At 32.9% G+C, this 18,610-nt stretch overlaps 2 protein-coding genes across 2 annotated transcripts in view; one reads left to right on the top strand and one right to left on the bottom strand.

Annotated features, from left to right (window-relative positions):
* The window catches only part of LOC141335453 (dynamin-1-like), an 88,590-nt gene extending 86,452 nt beyond the window's left edge, over positions 1 to 2,138 (top strand). Inside the window, exon 24 of the mRNA XM_073840925.1 lies at positions 1,835 to 2,138. The gene's annotated coding sequence lies outside the window, so the exon portion shown is untranslated. The remainder of the gene's footprint in view (positions 1 to 1,834) is intronic.
* Positions 2,139 to 7,456: 5,318 nt separating this feature from the next.
* Positions 7,457 to 18,610, bottom strand: part of LOC141335439 (golgin subfamily A member 2-like) — a 30,106-nt gene continuing 18,952 nt past the window's right edge. The window contains exons 19-29 of the mRNA XM_073840909.1: positions 18,280 to 18,498; positions 18,087 to 18,200; positions 16,417 to 16,641; positions 14,297 to 14,396; positions 14,127 to 14,215; positions 13,800 to 13,979; positions 13,059 to 13,080; positions 12,018 to 12,185; positions 10,736 to 10,842; positions 10,507 to 10,660; positions 7,457 to 7,734 (exon numbers count right to left, since the gene is read on the bottom strand). Of these exons, the coding sequence (XP_073697010.1) occupies positions 7,457 to 7,734; positions 10,507 to 10,660; positions 10,736 to 10,842; positions 12,018 to 12,185; positions 13,059 to 13,080; positions 13,800 to 13,979; positions 14,127 to 14,215; positions 14,297 to 14,396; positions 16,417 to 16,641; positions 18,087 to 18,200; positions 18,280 to 18,498 (1,656 nt within the window). The remainder of the gene's footprint in view (positions 7,735 to 10,506; positions 10,661 to 10,735; positions 10,843 to 12,017; positions 12,186 to 13,058; positions 13,081 to 13,799; positions 13,980 to 14,126; positions 14,216 to 14,296; positions 14,397 to 16,416; positions 16,642 to 18,086; positions 18,201 to 18,279; positions 18,499 to 18,610) is intronic.

The following is an 18,610-nucleotide window of genomic DNA, read 5'->3' as shown; positions in this document are numbered from 1 at the left end:
ATCGAAACAAAAGACTCGACTCTTCATGCAGCGGCAGTTTTTCGTAAATAATACGCCGTTTTAGCCGTTTAGACTAGTTTACATCAGCTCTTATAATCATTAGACACTTTGTTAAACAGTTCATAATGTTATTTACTGCACGGCGGCAGAGAATAAAGTTAATCCAAGTTTTACCTGTTGCCGATTCAACACGAGATGCTGAAGCTCCCAATTTTCCTCAAATGACATTTAAATCGGGTTTACGTTGAAAACACACAATGTTTGTGTGTGTGCCATCGTATCCTGAGGTAAATCCAACTTAAAATGTATTAAAATATCAAGTAAACGTTTCATTTTCAGCCTAAAAGTGACACGAAAATCCTCTGAGGGAATTTTTAACCGAGCAATAACCGTTTCTATTCAGACGCAAGATGGCGCCAAATCATCAAACGCGCGGAGTGATACGACACGAGTAAAAAAGTAGTACCGGCATATTTTAAGGGAAGACACGGCAGGCAAAAAATATATCGTTTTCTGTCGATTCTAAGTAATTTCTGAATTATGGCGTGACAAAAATGAGACATTAAAAATCAATTTGACTAATAAAACTGACTTAATTCAGTGTTTAGATTTTTGTACTAGAAATTTCTGCATATTTCATTAAATAATGTCTCATTTGCATATTTAAACCTAAGATTTTAGAAAACGTGTAAAACAAAAAGTAATTCAAAGTGCAATTATCAATGTAATCAATTAACTGGGTAAGGTGATAACTATTAGTTAATTTATTTTACCCTATTCACCTCTGCAGTGTCTCGCCTTAAACAAAATAGTTCTGATGATTATAATTTAAGCATTTTTGTTAATGGTTACAGTTAATATATTTGTTAGAATAAAAATACTGCCATATTTAAATGACGTGACTGATCAATCAGAATTAAGTATTCTAGACTAGAGGGGGAAAATGATTACAACAACTAATAAAAATAAATATTACTAAATAATAGGATTAAAAAATTATTATTTTATTAGATTTTAATATTTTATTAAATGTAAAATTGCATTAAATTTTATATTAAATTTTATATTTATTAAAATAAAAAAAAACAGTACTATAATAAGTGGAAAAAAATTAAATAATGTGAAAACAAAAGCGAAATATTTTTTCAGCTGATTTAAACACAATTCTATAGAAGTCCGTTTCTGCCACTGAATAAAAAAATTAAAAAGGTTATTGCGACTTATCTCACAATTCTGACTTTTTTCTCAGAATTGCATGATATAAACTCACAATTCTGAGAAATAAAGTCGCCACTGAATAAAAAATAAAAAAGGCTTTTTTTTTTAACTCTGACTTTTTCTCTCACAATTCTGACTTTTTCTCGCAATTTCAAGTTTACATCTCGCACTTAAATCATATAAACTCGAAATTCTGTCTTTTTTTTCCAGAACTGTGATATATAAATGCATAATTGTGAGTTATAAAGTCAGAATTGTGGGATATAAACTCACAATTGAGAGAAATAGAGTTCATATGACAGTTCTGAGAAAAAAAGTCAGAATTGTGTCTTTTTTTATTATTCAGTGGCCTAAACGGGCTTCCATTAGATTACAATATAATCTAAAAAATTTTAAAAGGTTTTCTTTTAATCCAGTGATTGACATTTAGACATTTTACGTGTGACTTTAGTGAACAAACACTTTGTGTGGCCACTATGGTAAAGGGATCGTGGGGTTTGTCTTCTCTCCGTGTGCCTCTGTGGACTCTTGAGTTTCTCCTGTCAATCTGTGGAGCTTTCATTTGTCTCAATGCTTACTCTTCTGTCTTTTTTCCTTTTCTGCTTTCATGGCTCAGCCGGTCAAACACGGGCAGCCCTTCTCGCTCCGAGAGCCCCTTTTCTCCACGCGACCCTTAGCACCTCCTCATCGCTTTCTTCTGTTTCTTCTTCCCCACATCGAGTTAAACAACCCGAATCCAGCAGTGCAACAGAACCCACATGAACAAAAGCAAAAGAACACGGAGATAATCTTTCTTTGGTTTTAAGCTCATTGTGGAGATCCAGTATCACAACCATCACACCTTGTGGAATCATTCACCCAAAAAAATAAAAAATTCACCCTTGTGTTGTTTCTTTCTTCCACTAAAGAAAATATTTTGAAGAACTAAATGCTTTCGGGTCCCACTGACTTCCACTGCAAAAAAAAAAAAAAAATGCTTTTCTTACTTAGATGTTTTGTCTTGTTTCCAGCCAAAATATTTAAGAATTCTTAAATCAATAAGTAAAACATTGCACAAAATGTTTTTCTTACTTAGGTTTTTATGTCTTGTTTCCAGCCAAAATATCTAAAAATTCTTAAAACAAGAAGGATTTTCTAGATGAGTAAAATTCATTTTCTTGTTTTCAGAAAAAAACAAGTCAAAATTAATTGAGTTTTTGCTTAGAACAAGCAAAATAATCGGCCAATGGCGTAAGAGAAAAAAATCTTATTTCAAACAGAAAACAAGATTATTTTTCTTACACCATTGGCAGATTATTTAGCTTGTTTCAAGCAAAAACACACTTAATTTTGACTTGTTTTTTTCTGAAAACAAGACAAACATTTTTACTTGTCTAGAAAATCTTTCTTGTTTTAAGAATTTTTAGATATTTTGGCTGGAAACAAGACATAAAAACCTAAGTAAGAAAAGCATTTTGTGCAGTGTAGCATGGACAAACAATGCTGTGGAAGTCAATGGTTTGCCTCTTCAAAATATCTTCCAAAGCCACTGCAGAAAAATCAGTGTTTTGGTCTTTTTCAAGAAACAATGTTTAGCTGCTGGAAAAGCTGATAAAAGCACTAAAATATAATTTTTTTTTTTGGTGCAAACATCATAACAACCTAAAAGCTTTCAGGTATGAGGACCTGTGTTCACCCTCAGCTTTTGTCTCAGAAATCATTCATTCATTAGTGAATCTGAACCTTTGGTGGGGCTGGATTGAATTAGAAAGTGCAATATATTCACACTGATCTCATATTCATGTCATTTAATACACTATAGTGCAGTTTTAGGGTGAACAGATGTTCTCAAGACGTTCTTCAGATGCTTGTGAGTTTACAATTGATTAAATACAATTGATTAGAGGCGTCTCTAAAAGGACGAATCGTGTTAGGATGGTTTTCCACACACAGGCTGTGTTTGGAATGGAATACTTGCTTACTGTATATACTCGCTGTACAGTATATACTGCTTACTATTTTTAACAAATAGCATGCAAAAGTGCACTATTCAATGCTCAACGGTGTGTGGATTCATTGCATGCTTAAATTCAAATCTGCCATTTTTCCAAATGTAGTCAGTAATTTGCATACTGTGCATAGTGTGCATACTACACACTGCAGAAATAGTAAGAGTAGTATGATATTCTGAACATAGCCACGTTAAAGGTGCCCTAAGCAATTTTTAGTTTAACCACATGGTTTGTCAATCAAACCACAAAATGAATGATGTTTGGACATTTTATGGCATTAAAAAAAGTTTAGATCACCTTTAAACACCGCTGGATGTTTTTCATGTGTGTGGACAGACTGTCCCTGTGCATTTCAAAAATGCAAAGTTATCTCGAGATTTTCCTGTCTGTAGTTTATGGTTCACTATAAAAATCAAGGTTTAGCAAAAAAAATAATGTTAAAAATCATTCCTGGTCTATGCATAGAAATCATTCCAGTTTGTTCAGCTGTTGTTTTGTTGAAAATGAAAAATATGAGCGCAACCCTCCTCAACGGTGACTGTAATTTTGTCGTTTGTTGTAAAATAATAATAATAATAATAAGTCTGAAGATAATAAAGCCCCTGTTGTGGCATGACCAGACCGTCTGCGGTATATCAATAGTATGTTTCCGTCTTCAGCGCACACCAAACCTTCCCAGAATCCACTCTTGAGTCTTAGTAAAACCCAGTAACCAGAAAAGATTTGCTGTAATTTCAAAGTTGAAGCGTTTGTCATGGACATGCTGTATCTTAAGTGTGTCGCGTATCTTTGTGGTGCATTTATGCAAATTGTGCTTCCACTGTTTAGACTAGTCCACATGTATGATTATTGAATATTAAATTATTATGGGTAAGTGATTTATTTAAATGAAGCTTGTGTGGAGGAATAATCCGGGCCTCTTTCTGTGTTTGGACAGAAAGCTGTTACTGAGTGTGTGAACGTGTGTAATGTGTCTCTGCTCAGACCAGTTCGTCATCATTAAAGTTCAGTGTACCAAACATTGTCTTGTTTTTCTTGTCTTTGGAGAATTTGAAAGTTGTTTAAGGATACGAGTCAAATATGAAATGACATGCAAGTGTAGTTTTCTTTGCTGTGCTTATGTATTTCTGTGGAAGGTCACTGCCATCATATAAGACAAAAAATCAGAATTATGACATTGCATCTTTTTGTCTCATAATTATGAGAATTATGTGTGTCAGTTTTGACTTTTTATCTCAGATTTCATATTTTTCTCTCATAATTGAGACTTGGTATGTCTTTATGGTATGACAATTTGACTTTATTTTGAAATAAAAAGGTGAAACAATAAAATATCAAAATTATGACATACCAAATCATAATTATGAGATGAAAAGTCAAAATTGTGACATTAAATGTGAATGAAAGTCAGAAATGACATAATTTATAATTATGATACAAAGTCAAAAGTATGACTGTCCTAACTATGAGATAAAAACTCAAAATTACATCAAAAGGCATAATTATAATATAGAAAGTCAATATTAGGTTAGAATCGTGGAATTATGATAATTATGAGATAAAAAGTCAAAATTGTGAGAATCATGAAATGATGGGATAATTGAGATAAAATGTTAAAATTATGACATGCCAAATCATAATTAAAAAAGAGACATATCAAATCATTATTATGAGATAATCAAAATTCACAGTCATAATTATGAGATAAAAAGTCAATTATGTGAAAATCATGAGATTATTTTGAGAATTGTGAGATAAAAACTTAAAATGATGACATATCAAGTGAGATAAAAATTCAGTCATTATTATGATAAAAAGTCAAACGTTACGTTATAATTATGAGATTATTGTAATTACGAAACAAATTAAAATTAGTGTTGGAATCATTTGATTATTGAGATAATTATGAAATAAAATGTTCAAATCAAAATTATGAGATAAACTCAAACAATTATGTTCGAATCATGAGATTATAATTATGAAATAAATTAAAATTATGATATACCAGGTCATAATTATGAGGGATAAAAAGTCAAAATTAATGTTAGAATCATTAGACTGAGATAATGAGATAAATAGGTAAAATTATGACATACCAAGTCATAATTGAGAGATAATCACAGAGTCATAATTATGAGACAGAAAGTCAAAATTGTTAGAATCATGAGATAATTATGAGATAATTTATGAGATAATCAAAATTCACAGACTGAGTCATAATTATTAGATACAAAAAGCCAAAATTATTTTTGAATCATGAGATTATGATAATTTATGAGATAAAAGTCTCAGTCATAATTATGATATAAAAAGTTAATTATGAGATAATTGAGATAAAAAGTCAAAATTCAAGAGTCAATTATTAGATAAACCGTTAACATCACATGAGATCAACAGATTATGACATTAAATCTAAATTATTATCTAAATTTGACAAAGTCAATTATGATAAAAGGCAAAAAAAAGTCAATTAGGACACCAATTTCAGCCTTTATGTTGTAATTACGACAATCATGATTTTCTCTCATGTGGCAGAAACGGTCTTCCTCCATATGTCCTACTGAAACAGGAAGCTGACATGAGTCCCTTTAGATGAAACATTCAATGTAGTCTCTCAATGAGCTCACTAAAAAATGCTGATCCATTATCACCACCACGCACAACAAATACCTGAAATCATCAAAAGAGAATGAAATCATATTCACTTCATTTTGCTCAATCAGGTTTATTTAGGAGGAAAATCATCACAGAAGTACTTCTGCTCAAACTACTCATTATTCCTTCATTGTGTTCCATCAATCTAAATTAAAACAGATTAGTGTGTAATCATCCCAAATAAATAGATTTCTCCTTTAGTTCAGCCGTAGTACGAAACCACACAAACATCCCGTCCTCTCGTCCCACCGGATTCATCGCAAGCCGTCTCCCGATCAATATACAGTATGATACACAGTTACACTATTTACACATCTGTTACATGAACAAGCTTCTGCTAAACAATCCACGTCTGATTAAAGCCCACGCCCAAAAACAATCACTGGAAAATAATAGATTCATACATGGAGAACAGATGCCACTAATAAAAGTGCTTCGGACTAAACAGTATTCATCCACACAGCTTCCAGTTTTGACCACATACATGAGTTCACTTGAATTCTTCAGGTGTATAAAGATACGGCAACACACTCTGTGGAAACCTAATGCATTCGATGCAATGCATTCTACTTCAGAATTGGTTGCGTGTTTCTGTAAATACCTGTAGACTGATATGCATGTACTTCTAAAGAGCATAATGCATGCAAAATAACTCTTTAGAAATTTACAAAAACATCCCAGACGAGAAGAAGAAGAGCTTTATCTTGACAGGAAGTGTTGCCGAATCTGCTATCTGATGGTGGAGAATGTTTATGGATGAATTCACCAGTCAAGCTTTGCTCATGTAAGAGGAATTATTACAAATCGTTTCTCTAATATATGTACAGCTCTCATAAACGCTCTACCATTCACTCCACGTACAAACCACACTCGAAACTCTCGGCTGAGGGACGCGAGCGTCATAGAGTTAGCCGCAAACGATCGGCAACATCTCGAAAGCTTCGGCATCACGCAGTCTGGAAAAAACACAGGGTGCTCGCGTGTTCGTAGGGAGGAAATAATAAGTACATCTTTCCATAAATCCTAATTGGAAAAGCAAAACAGCCCAGTTTTAAACATCTCGTGTGCACTGAAGACTCTCGGCTCGTTTCTAACTGATGCATTAAAGCACATTCAGACCGAGGGATTCATAAATTTGTAAATGTTTAGCTCTGATTTCTTTCTTAACACTCAGCCCTACATGCTTTGCAAATGAACAAACACTTCATAACCTGATTCTCTCAGAAAACACTTCATCATCTTAGTCCAGACTTGCTAACTCATTACTGTACCCTAGTTAGTGTGTGAGTCCCACTTGGATCTGAATCAATCAGGTTTTTTTCACCTATTGCACTTATTTGATAAAGTAAAAGTGGACGAAAGCAGCGAAAACTGATATTCTTATGGATTAACTGGTTTATAGACAAACCAAACAGAGCCGAAGAGTTTCAGAAGTCATCAAATTTCCTTTTTCACTGTGGAAAGCAGAGAAACAAAGAGGGAATTGAATACGTGTGTCCGTGTCGTCAAACATCCTCCCGCTAGAAGCCAAGCAGGAAAGATGAAAGGAGGTGAAAAGATTCAGATTCAGCCCTACGGATGGACAGATGCTTTTAGACCACTAGGATCTTGACCTCGTCGTGTTCGTCGGGCCGGTAGAAGAACGGGATGCAGGGGTTTTCTCCTAGGAAGGGAGCGGGTCTGGCCTGAGGATTCTGGATCTCCTGCAGGAGCTGCATGATTTGGCGGGCCGTGCCGTCCTCTTTGGGTCTCAGGGACGGGCCGTCCAGTGCGGATCCAGGTCTCTCTGAACTCTGGGATTGACTTTGTGGGTCTGTGCTGGATTGAGGCGCTGAAGACGCATCCACCGCTGTGCTCAGGTCCAGAACGGCTGAAGTGAAGAGAGAATATTTTAGGAAAACAACAGAAGACACAATCAGCTGGTCATAATATTTTATGTTGGGGGTAACACATTGCAAGTAATGCAAGTTATGCAATCAGATTAATTTTAAGTAATTTGTCAAGTAACGCATCACTTTTTAATTTACAAGAATTAAAAAAAAAAAATTATCCAGTTATTGATTGAAAGTTCTCCTGTCCCCATGTTGAGAGAAATTAGGAGTAAAATGTTACTTTAGTTCTAGAATAAACGTGAACATGCAAAAACAAATTCTGAATTCCTCAAAAATGAATAAAACTGTGAAATGCAACTCAGAATATGATGCAAACATGCAATAATTAAATGTCAAGTAATAACCTTTATGTAAGATGAAAAGCCAAAATTGTGAAAAAACAAAAACAAATCTTAACTGAGACAAAAGTCGAAATTGAAATACCACATCGTAATTATAATTTAAACTCAAAATGATGACGGTCCTAATAAGATAAAAACTCAAAAATGATGTCAAAAAGGGATAATTATGATAAAAAAATTTAAAAGATGCCATACCAAGTCATAATTATCAGATAAAAAGTTTAAATTATGACAAACTAAATCATAATTATGAGATAAAAAGTCAAAATTATGTTGAAATCATGAGATTATTATGAGATAAAAAAAATTTAAATTATGAGATAATCAAAAAAACACAGACCAAGTCATAATTGAGACAAAAACTAAAAATTATGTTAGATTTATGAGATAAAAAAAAGATTGTCATACCAAATCATAATTATGATTATTAAAATTCACAGACCGAGTCATAATTATGAGATAAAAAGTAAAAATGTTGGAATCACAAGATTATTATGAGATTATTAAATTAAATTATGATATACCAAAGCCATAATATGAGAGGCCAAATGATACTTGTGATAAAAAATCAAAATTATGTTAGAATTGTAATATTATTATGAGATAATGAGATAAAGAGTTAAAATTATGACGCACCAAGTTATAATTATGAGATAATCAAAAAAACACAGACCAAGTCATAATTGAGACAAAAACTAAAAATTATGTTAGATTTATGAGATAAAAAAAAGATTGTCATACCAAATCATAATTATGATTATTAAAATTCACAGACCGAGTCATAATTATGAGATAAAAAGTAAAAATGTTGGAATCACAAGATTATTATGAGATTATTAAATTAAATTATGATATACCAAAGCCATAATATGAGAGGCCAAATGATACTTGTGATAAAAAATCAAAATTATGTTAGAATTGTAATATTATTATGAGATAATGAGATAAAGAGTTACAATTATGACGCACCAAGTTATAATTATGAGATAAATAGTCAAAATTATGTTGAAATCATGAGATTATTATGAGATAAAAAATTTAAATTATGAGATAATCAAAAAAACACAGATCAAGTCATAATTGAGACAAAAACTAAAAATTATGTTAGAATTATGAGATTACTATGAGATAAAAAAAAGATTGTCATACCAAATCATAATTATGATTATTAAAATTCACAGACCGAGTCATAATTATGAGATAAAAAGTAAAAATGTTGGAATCACAAGATTATTATGAGATTATAAAATTAAATTATGACATACCAAGTCGTAATAAGTCAAAGACCAAATGATACTTGTGATAAAAAGTCAGAATTATGTTAGAATTGTAATATTATTATGAGATAATGAGATAAAGAGTTAAAATTATGACGCACCAAATTATAATTATGAGATAAAAAGTCAATTATGTTGAAATCATGAGATTATTATGAGATAAAAAAATTTAAATTATGAGATAATCAAAAAAACACAGATCAAGTCATAATTGAGACAAAAACTAAAAATTATCTTAGAATTATGAGATTACTATGAGATAAAAAAAAAAGATTGTCATACCAAATCATAATTATGATTATTAAAATTCACAGACCGAGTCATAATTATGAGATAAAAAGTAAAAATGTTGGAATCACAAGATTATTATGAGATTATTAAATTAAATTATGATATACCAAAGCCATAATATGAGAGGCCAAATGATACTTGTGATAAAAAAAATCAAAATTATGTTAGAATTGTAATATTATTATGAGATAATGAGATAAAGAGTTAAAATTATGACGCACCAAGTTATAATTATGAGATAAAAAGTCAAAATTATGTTGAAATCATGAGATTATTATGAGATAAAAAATTTAAATTATGAGATAATCAAAAAAACACAGATCAAGCCATAATTGAGACAAAAAGCAAAAATTATGTTAGAATTATGAGATTACTATGAGATAAAAAGATTGACATACCAAATCATAACTATGTTTATTAAAATTCATAGACTGAGTCATAATTATGAGATAAAAAGTAAAAATGTTAGAATCACAAGATTATTATGAGATTATAAAATTAAATTATGACATACCAAGTCATAATATGAGATAATCAAAATTCAGACCAAATGATACTTGTGATAAAAAGTCAGAATTATGTTAGAATTGTAATATTATTATGAGATAATGAGATAGCGAGTTAAAATTATGACGCACCAAGTTATAATTATGAGATAAAAAGTCAAAATCATGTTGAAATCATGAGATTATTATGAGATAATTTTGTTTTGTAATCATGACAATCCAGGACTCCCAAATCACTTCTGAAAGCAGAAGCCCTGTAGATGAACTGGTTTCACTGAATCAACTCATGTGAGCGAACTGAATCAGCTGTGTTTGTATGAGTATGACTGCTGTACCTGGACTGTCCGTGTGTCTCTCAGCAGGATGGAGGTGTTCTCCTCCAGAGGACAGGAGGTCAGGGTTACCGACGGCGCTCATGTATCTGCTGTACCACTCGTTACGCTCGCCCACCAGACGCATGACCAGATCCTGCAGCTCCGCTAGCTTTGCCTGAACACACACACTTATGTTATATCATACTTTGGATATCACACAATCACTCCATCACACAGCTGCTCCTCATACCTTCATCTCCTCCTTGTCTTTGGCCAGCAAGTTGATGTACTGCTCTTTCTCATAGTGTCTTTGTTTCATGATGGCTCTCTGGTTCTGATACAGCGCGATGTATTCACCTTCACGCACAATAAAAACATCTGTTAACAGCTATTCCTAACATGACAGTATCACAATAACTGTTACAGCTTTTATCCATGAACAGAATTACATGCGTTTAATAAAATAACAAAAATAACATTTAAACACGACTGAACTGTAGAGAGTAAACAAATGTTTCAAACAAATATTCAGATCAGTTCAACCAAAATCTAGATCTTTTCTGGGCTGGCTTGCTTTAGTTCATATTCAAACATACAAATGTAAAAGGTGTGCAAAGTAAATAAAATAAATCTTTATACACTTATTTAGTCTCATTTGAAGGAAAAGAAGCTAAAAGATGCTGCAAGAGTCACGAGTGCCAATGTTTACATTGAAAAAATTATGAAAAAGCAGTGCAATCGAATGAAAATACCTGTGAAGAACTACTACTGTATACTATCAGTCTACTATTGATATTCCTGTTTGCATCATAATGACAGACTGAGAGCTGTTGTTCATTGTTTTTACAGCAGTTTTAACCTGTAGTCAGTTTAAATTTGAATTACCTTGACATTTGAATTTTATTAAAGCATTTTCTTTGTATCATGTCTTAAGACGTTATATATATATATATAAGACAGATTTTTAAAAGATGTAGTTGTGCATCTTTTCTGCGAAGATAATTAACAAGTGATTTGTTTAACATTTGCATCATCTTGCCACACTTACTAGAATTTGGAATAGAATTTTCTTTTAACTAGAGGTTTAATAAAGTAAAAGTTACTTGAATCAATTACTTGAGTTTTATTATATATACACATCAAGAATTGGTCCAATGTTCTGAAAAAATAAAAATAAAAATAAATAAACAAATTAGATTTTTTTTTTTTTTTTTGCCATATCGCCCAGTCCTAAATAGTATTTAATATTATCTGATATTAAAATAATATTAATTATGTAGAAAGAAACAGAATAACCAGTTGACTAGTTAAAATTCATAAAATATATATCAAGAATTGGTCAAAAGTTCTGAAAAACAACAACAAAAAACTGAGATTTAATTTTTTTTTCCATATCGCCCAGTCCTAAATAGTATTTATTATTTCATATTAAAATTTTATTCAATAACGAAATAGAATGATCAGAAAAATGTATATCTAGACATGACAGTTGTATAAATGAAAAATACAATATGTGTGCAGCAGTGTCTCACCGATGGTGTCCGTTTCTCCTGAGAGCTGAATGCAGCGGTGCTCCAGCTCCTCCAGTCGCTCCTTCAGATCCACTTTCTCTTGCATGAGTGACGTGAAACGCTCCTGGAGCTTCTCCATGGCGAACCGCAGAGCCTCGTGCACCTCCACCGGGACCCCATCAGAGCCTTCTACACACACATAAATACACAGTCAGGCAGTTTTATAGACACACTCTGCTCTGACCAGAATATGTCCTTGAGAATAACTAGATTTGCATTTGTTGAAGGAAAATAGATAATCTAAAAAATTTTTTTTTTTTTTCAAAATTCAAGTATGTAAACGGCACCAGAGAAGTCCACTATATGGAGAAAAATCCTGAAATGTTTGCCTCAAAAAATATAATTTCTTTACGACTGAAGAAAAAAAGACAAACATGTGGGATGACAAAGGGGTAAATTATCTCAAAATGTTTGTTCTGGAAGTGAACTTCTTTAACAAAATTAAAACAAGTGAACAAATTAGAACAACATGGCCACAAATCATTAAGTTGTTTTTTTCTTTCTTTATAGAAATAAAGTTGAAATAAAATGAAATGTTAATATTTGATGAAAAAGTTCTCAAGGCAACATTTCTAATTTTCATTTAATATAAGCTGAAGCACTAAAAATACGGGAAATAAAATAAATAAAAAATAAAACACTAAATCTAAAACTGAAATAAAATTAATCCTAATTAGTAATATTAAAAAAAAACATAAAATTACAAAATAATTTAACTAAAATTATAAAAACAAAAGCCAATTCAAAATATTAATAAAAACTAATAACAAGTGATGCGATTTGGGAAAACCCGTTGTTGTTTAGGATGTTTAGGAAATTCGAAAAATGTCAATTGTTTGTCAAAATTAGTTTTTCATTAAATTTTTTTTCTATTACATCTTGTCTCAGAAAATATCTTGCCAAATTTCATCGGTTTAGTGCAGAAAAATGGCGATTTATTGCAGCAAGCTCAAGCTGTATTTCTCTTATGTTAAGAACGCGCTGCAGAAGAGAAAGTAAAACCTGTCTCACTACACCTGTTTTTCTCAAAACTCCATTGCTGAAAATCAAAACTATCAGCCAACTTAACATAGCCATTACATTTGTTATGTTTAAGCTATGGACAAAATCAAAAAGTTTTGGAAAGGGCTTGAACCTAGATTTCATATGGTATCAAAACCAAAAAAAAAAAGTCCCATTTCAGCATGTGTTGGGTTTTCCTAGATCGAATCACATATGTGACCCTGGACCACAAAACCAGTCATAAGGTTAAATTTTACAAAACTGAGATATATACATCACATGAAAGCTCAATAAATAAGCTTTCTATTGATGTATGATTTGTTAGGATAGGAGAATATTTGGCCGAGATACATCTATTTGAAAATCTGGAATCTGAGGATGCAAAGAAATCAAAATACTGAGAAAATCACCTTTAAAGTTGTCCAAATTAAGTTCTTAACAATGCATATTACTAATCAAAAATTACATTTTGACAGGTTTACAGTAGGAATTTTACAAAAAATCTTCATGGAACATGATCTTTACTTAATTTCCTAATGATTTTTGACATAAAAGAAAAATCAATAATTTTGACCCATACTATGTATTTTTGGCTATTGCTACAAATATACCCCAGCGACTTAAGACTGATTTTGTGGTCCAGGGTCACATATATAAATAAGACTAAACTCTGGTGTGGGGCTCCATATAAATGAATAGCTAAGGAGTGTGTGATTTCAGTGAAGGTCAGGGTGAAGCTGCACCTGTGCTGTGAGGACGATGATCCTCATGATGATGATGAAGATGCTGCTGCTGTTCGTAGCTCATGGCTGACAGCTGTTGTCGGGTGGCGTGATGAAGTCTTCTCTCCTCTTCGAACCGGCGGCTCATATCATCTCGCTCTTCCTCCAGACGTGACAGAGCAGAATGAATAAAATCCTCCTATGACCATCAGAGGACAACAAACAATTCACTTCAGAGTGAAACTTAACATTCAATGTAGAAAACATGTCAGATGGTGCTCAAAAAAGACTAAATCTCTATATCCACATGAGTCTATTCAGATGCTGCATGTTTTGTTCCACTCACCATCTCCTCTCTGCTCTCAAAGTCTTCTGGGATGACAATGTGGGATTTCTGGAAGCTCTCTGGGACAGAAAGACTTTCCAGTCCATCACCTTAAAACATCAGCAGGGTAATCATGAGTATAGGTAAAACAGATCTTCTTCAAACATGTGTCAGTGTAAAGCAGGACTCACCTTCGTCTCTGTGTGAGGTGTTCAGAGCTGAGCTGTTCAGGAGCTCCTGCACTTCTGTCTTCAGCTCCTCGTTGTCTCTGGCCAGCCGGTTCAGTTTATCCTGCAGGAGGCAGTAATGAAGCACTAAGAGTGTGGCTTTCACATATGTACACTTTAGTGGAGGCACTGATACTCATTTCACATGTACAAATGTTATCCAGTCACAACAGAGCTGATGTGTTTTAGTTTGGCACAAAACTAGAATTCTAATTTCAACACAAGAACTTAAAAATTACAGAAAAAAAAATTGCTAACAACAATTAAATTTGAAGTGAATTGATCGTGGTTTTTTTTCATGTTTCAGTTTTTTTGGTTATCACTTTTGACCATCATCTTAATATTTTATTACTATTGTAACACAACTACTCTGTTCAATAAAAACACATTATTGTGCATTAAGACAAGAAAATAATTATATTATTTACATTATATAATATAATTATTAAACTATTTTACATTACAATAGTATATTATTTGGACTTTTGTAGCATGACTAATTAATGACTCATAATTTAATGTCTTTAATTGCAAGAAGGGATGCACCGAATTGAAAATTCTTTCCGAAACCAAACTAAATGAAACAATCGGCTACATTAAATAGAACATTTTTAATATTCTACCAACGAAGCACAATTTAACTTAAAATGAATAAGTTAGTAAAATAATATTTTTGGCCATTTTTTAGACCCCCTTCTTGAATCAGACACGTATTTTTAATGCACAAATAAATGCAGCCTTGCTGAGCAAAGGAGACTTCTTTTAAAACAGAAAATATTACAGATCCCAATTTGAACACTATGTGTGCATGTAATAATAAATGCATTAATAGAGCTGTTTTAATATTTTTATCATTAGAACAACAGTAAAATTACAATGTTAACGTTTATAAATGTTGAACTTTATTTTGGCATAAACCCGCAAGAAGACCTCAGTACTTTCTCAGACAGTTTTAAACGCTGCCACATAGTTGACATGTTTGTTACATTAGTGCATGTTTCTATTTGATTGTGTCACATCATTGTTCGGTATAATTTATTCTGACTTTTTGCTTTTTCAGAGCTTTTTTGCTATTTTTGGCTGAATAATTTGGTTGCAGAATAAACCCTTGAATAATAGGACTTTTTTTACTCATGTTTTAATGTATACAGTTCTGTTGTGCAGCAGCTTATTTAACAATAAATAAATAAATAAAAACTAATGTTTTGCTGTAAATTAATTGTTAACGTTTTTTTCCCCAATCATTTAATTAGACACCATTTTTGATGATAAATTTGTATTAAATCATTAAACATAGAATCCAAAAAAACAATTGAATCACAGATTTTAATTTAAAATAAAACCTAAATTAAAGGGTAGCTATTCTGTGAGTTTAATTATGGACAAACAAGTTATGTTTACATTTATTCTAAGGTCTAACAAACATGTGGAAAGCATTTCCTTCCCCTATAATGGTGACTGAATATTGTGATAAATATTGATATTGTATGATATGGAAAAATGATTGCAATAACATCTTTGGCCATATCACCCAACCCTAGCTACTCGATATCGATACTGAAAAAAAAATCAGTAATTTTAAAAACACTAGTTTGTTTAATTGTAGTGTTCAGCAGTTTTGCATTTCATCCTTGTTTGTCTTTTATGTTCTAAAACATTCCTTCATTATTGTAATTATTGGTGAAAATAGTCGATCCGGAAGCTCACATTGTGTTGAACTATAGATCTGCTATTTTCACAACTTATAAGTGACACTACCCAACAGCAAAATACTTACTGACCTACATTAATTTGTAAAGACTACTTTTTCCCCTTTTTTTTTTGACTAAAACTAGACTAAAACCTTTTTGACTTTTCATCGACTAAAACTAGACTAAAACCTTATTGACTTTTCGTCGACTAAAATTGGACTAAAACTATCACATATAGAAGTGACTAAAATTTGACTAAAACTAATAACCATTTTAGTCCAAAAGACTAAATCTAAGATGGTTGTCAAAAACAACACTGGTTCAGAGAGGGTGGGAGATGGTCATGTTTTCAGTTTCAGACTTAAATGAGACAGCAATAGTGACTGTGTTTACCTGCGCCTCCTGCAGCTGTATGTGACTCTGCTCCAGCTGCACTTTGCCCTGAACCTCGTCGTGCTGCAGTCGGTCCATCAGCTGCGTCTGCTGCAGGAACTGCTTGTGCAGATGCTCTCGCTCCGCCACCAGCTGCTGGTATCCAGCCGTGTACTGCTGCAGGTGAGCCAGATACTGATCCCTCTGCTCCAGCACAGATGCCACCTCAACGCATTTCTCCTGCAGCTGACGGAAGGAAAGACAGACAATCGGGTTAGAAGCGCAAAGATACAGTTGAACAAATATCTGTATCTCTTTAAAGGAGAAGTTCACTTCCAGAACAGAAATGAACAGATAATTTACTCACTCCCTTGTGATGTGCTTATCTTTCTCTCTTCAGTCATAGTTGAGGAAAACATTTCAGGATTGTTCTCCATATAGTGGACTTCTATGGTGAACTTCCAAAATGTAGTTTAAATGCAGCTTCAAAGGACCCTAAACTCTAAAACTAGTATCAGTTATTTTCTAAAAAAAAATTGACAGTTTATATACTTTCTAACCTTAAATGCTCGTCTTGTCTAGCTCCGCATGAACTTTGCGTATTCCGGTTCAAACAGTTAGGGTATGTCAAAAAACTCCCATCTCATTTTCTCCTCAAACTTCAAAATCCTCCTACATCGTCCTTTTACCTTTTTTTTGGTAAAGGGTGTTTGACCTTCTTTGCACGTTTACTTTGTAAACACTGGGTCTGTATTTCTGCAGTGATGTAGGATGATTTTGAAGTTGGAGGAGAAAATGAGATGGGTGTTTTTCAACATACCCTAACTGTTTTGAGTATTTGAGGTTAAAATGTAGGGATGTGACGAGATCTGACAGGTGTGTGACAATATTCTCGCATAACATTTTGCAGTGTTTACATCAGAGCTGCACGATTAATCGTTAAAAGATTGTGACCTCTATTCAAACACCCACGCAATCTTATGGAGATTTCAATAGTGAAACAAGTCTTTATTAATTGAGACACTGATTTATTCATTTTTTTACAATTTTGTTCGAATATAGAATATATCATTTAGTCAGAACCACTAGTAAATTATATAATTTTGTTTAGATTTCAAATTTTTTTCTTCAGAATCATGAGACTCATGATCTCCAATTTATAAGAGAAAATTGTTTTTCAATTTATCCAGAATCATGCAGTTTTAGTTTACATGTTTATTACAGCATATAATTAGTTAAATTAAAAGTTAATATCAAAATGCACCTATATTTCTTTTGCATTTTAGATGAATAAAATACTACTTTTCCCTATATAGTTCATCATTAAGGATTTCTTAAAAAAAATAGATATTTGAAAAATCTCGTCTCGTCTTTGTGACCCCAGTCTCATGTCTCGTCACTCCCCTATTAAAAAGTATATAAACTGCAAAAAATTTTTAGAAAATAACTGCATTTTGGAAGTTCAAACTCGCAAACACCATGGAAATCCACTATATGGAGAATATTCCTGAAATGTTTTCCTCAAGAAACAATTTCTTTACGACCGAAGAAAGAAAGGTATGAACATCTTGGATGACAAGGGGGTGAGTACATTATCTGTAAATTCTTATTCTAAAAGGGAACTTCTCCTTTAAGACATGTTCGCAAACTTTTTTGACATCTTCTCCTTTAATTTTAATACAGACACAAACCTGTTCTTTGGCATTGTGCAGGTCTTCCTGCAGCTGACCCATCTTACGAGCGATCTCCTTCTTGATGTGATGTTCGGACTGCAGGGCGTTGGTCAGCTCCATGTTCTCATTGGTCTGGAGGAGGAGAGAGGTGAGAGGTCAGGGGTCACATTTACTCACTGACAAACATAAGTCAACTGTTACTAGAGCTCACCAGCTTGACGAAGCCGTTCTGCAGCTCGGCCAGCTGGTCTTTGAGGTCTCTGTTCTGGGCCAGGGCTCTGCTGATGGTCGCCTTGTCGCTCTGGACGTCTTCCAGAATACGGAGTCGATCCTGATCACCTTCAGCGGCCCGGTCGGCTTGTCTCTCCAGTTCTTCCAGCCTCACTTCCTGCTCCTGCACCAGTCGGCTCAGCTGCTCGTTGTCTCGCACCTACAGGACACAAAAGAGCGCTCAAATGCCTACGTAATGAGTGTCTGATTTCTGTCAGACCGAACAGGTCAAAATGTCTCCATGCTGCATTTCAACACGTGCGTCACACATT

Source organism: Garra rufa, chromosome 5 (assembly GCF_049309525.1).
Source record: "Garra rufa chromosome 5, GarRuf1.0, whole genome shotgun sequence".
NCBI lineage: Eukaryota > Metazoa > Chordata > Actinopteri > Cypriniformes > Cyprinidae > Garra > Garra rufa.
Note: the sequence above shows the minus strand (reverse complement) of the source record. Positions and strands in the feature narration are given on the sequence as shown.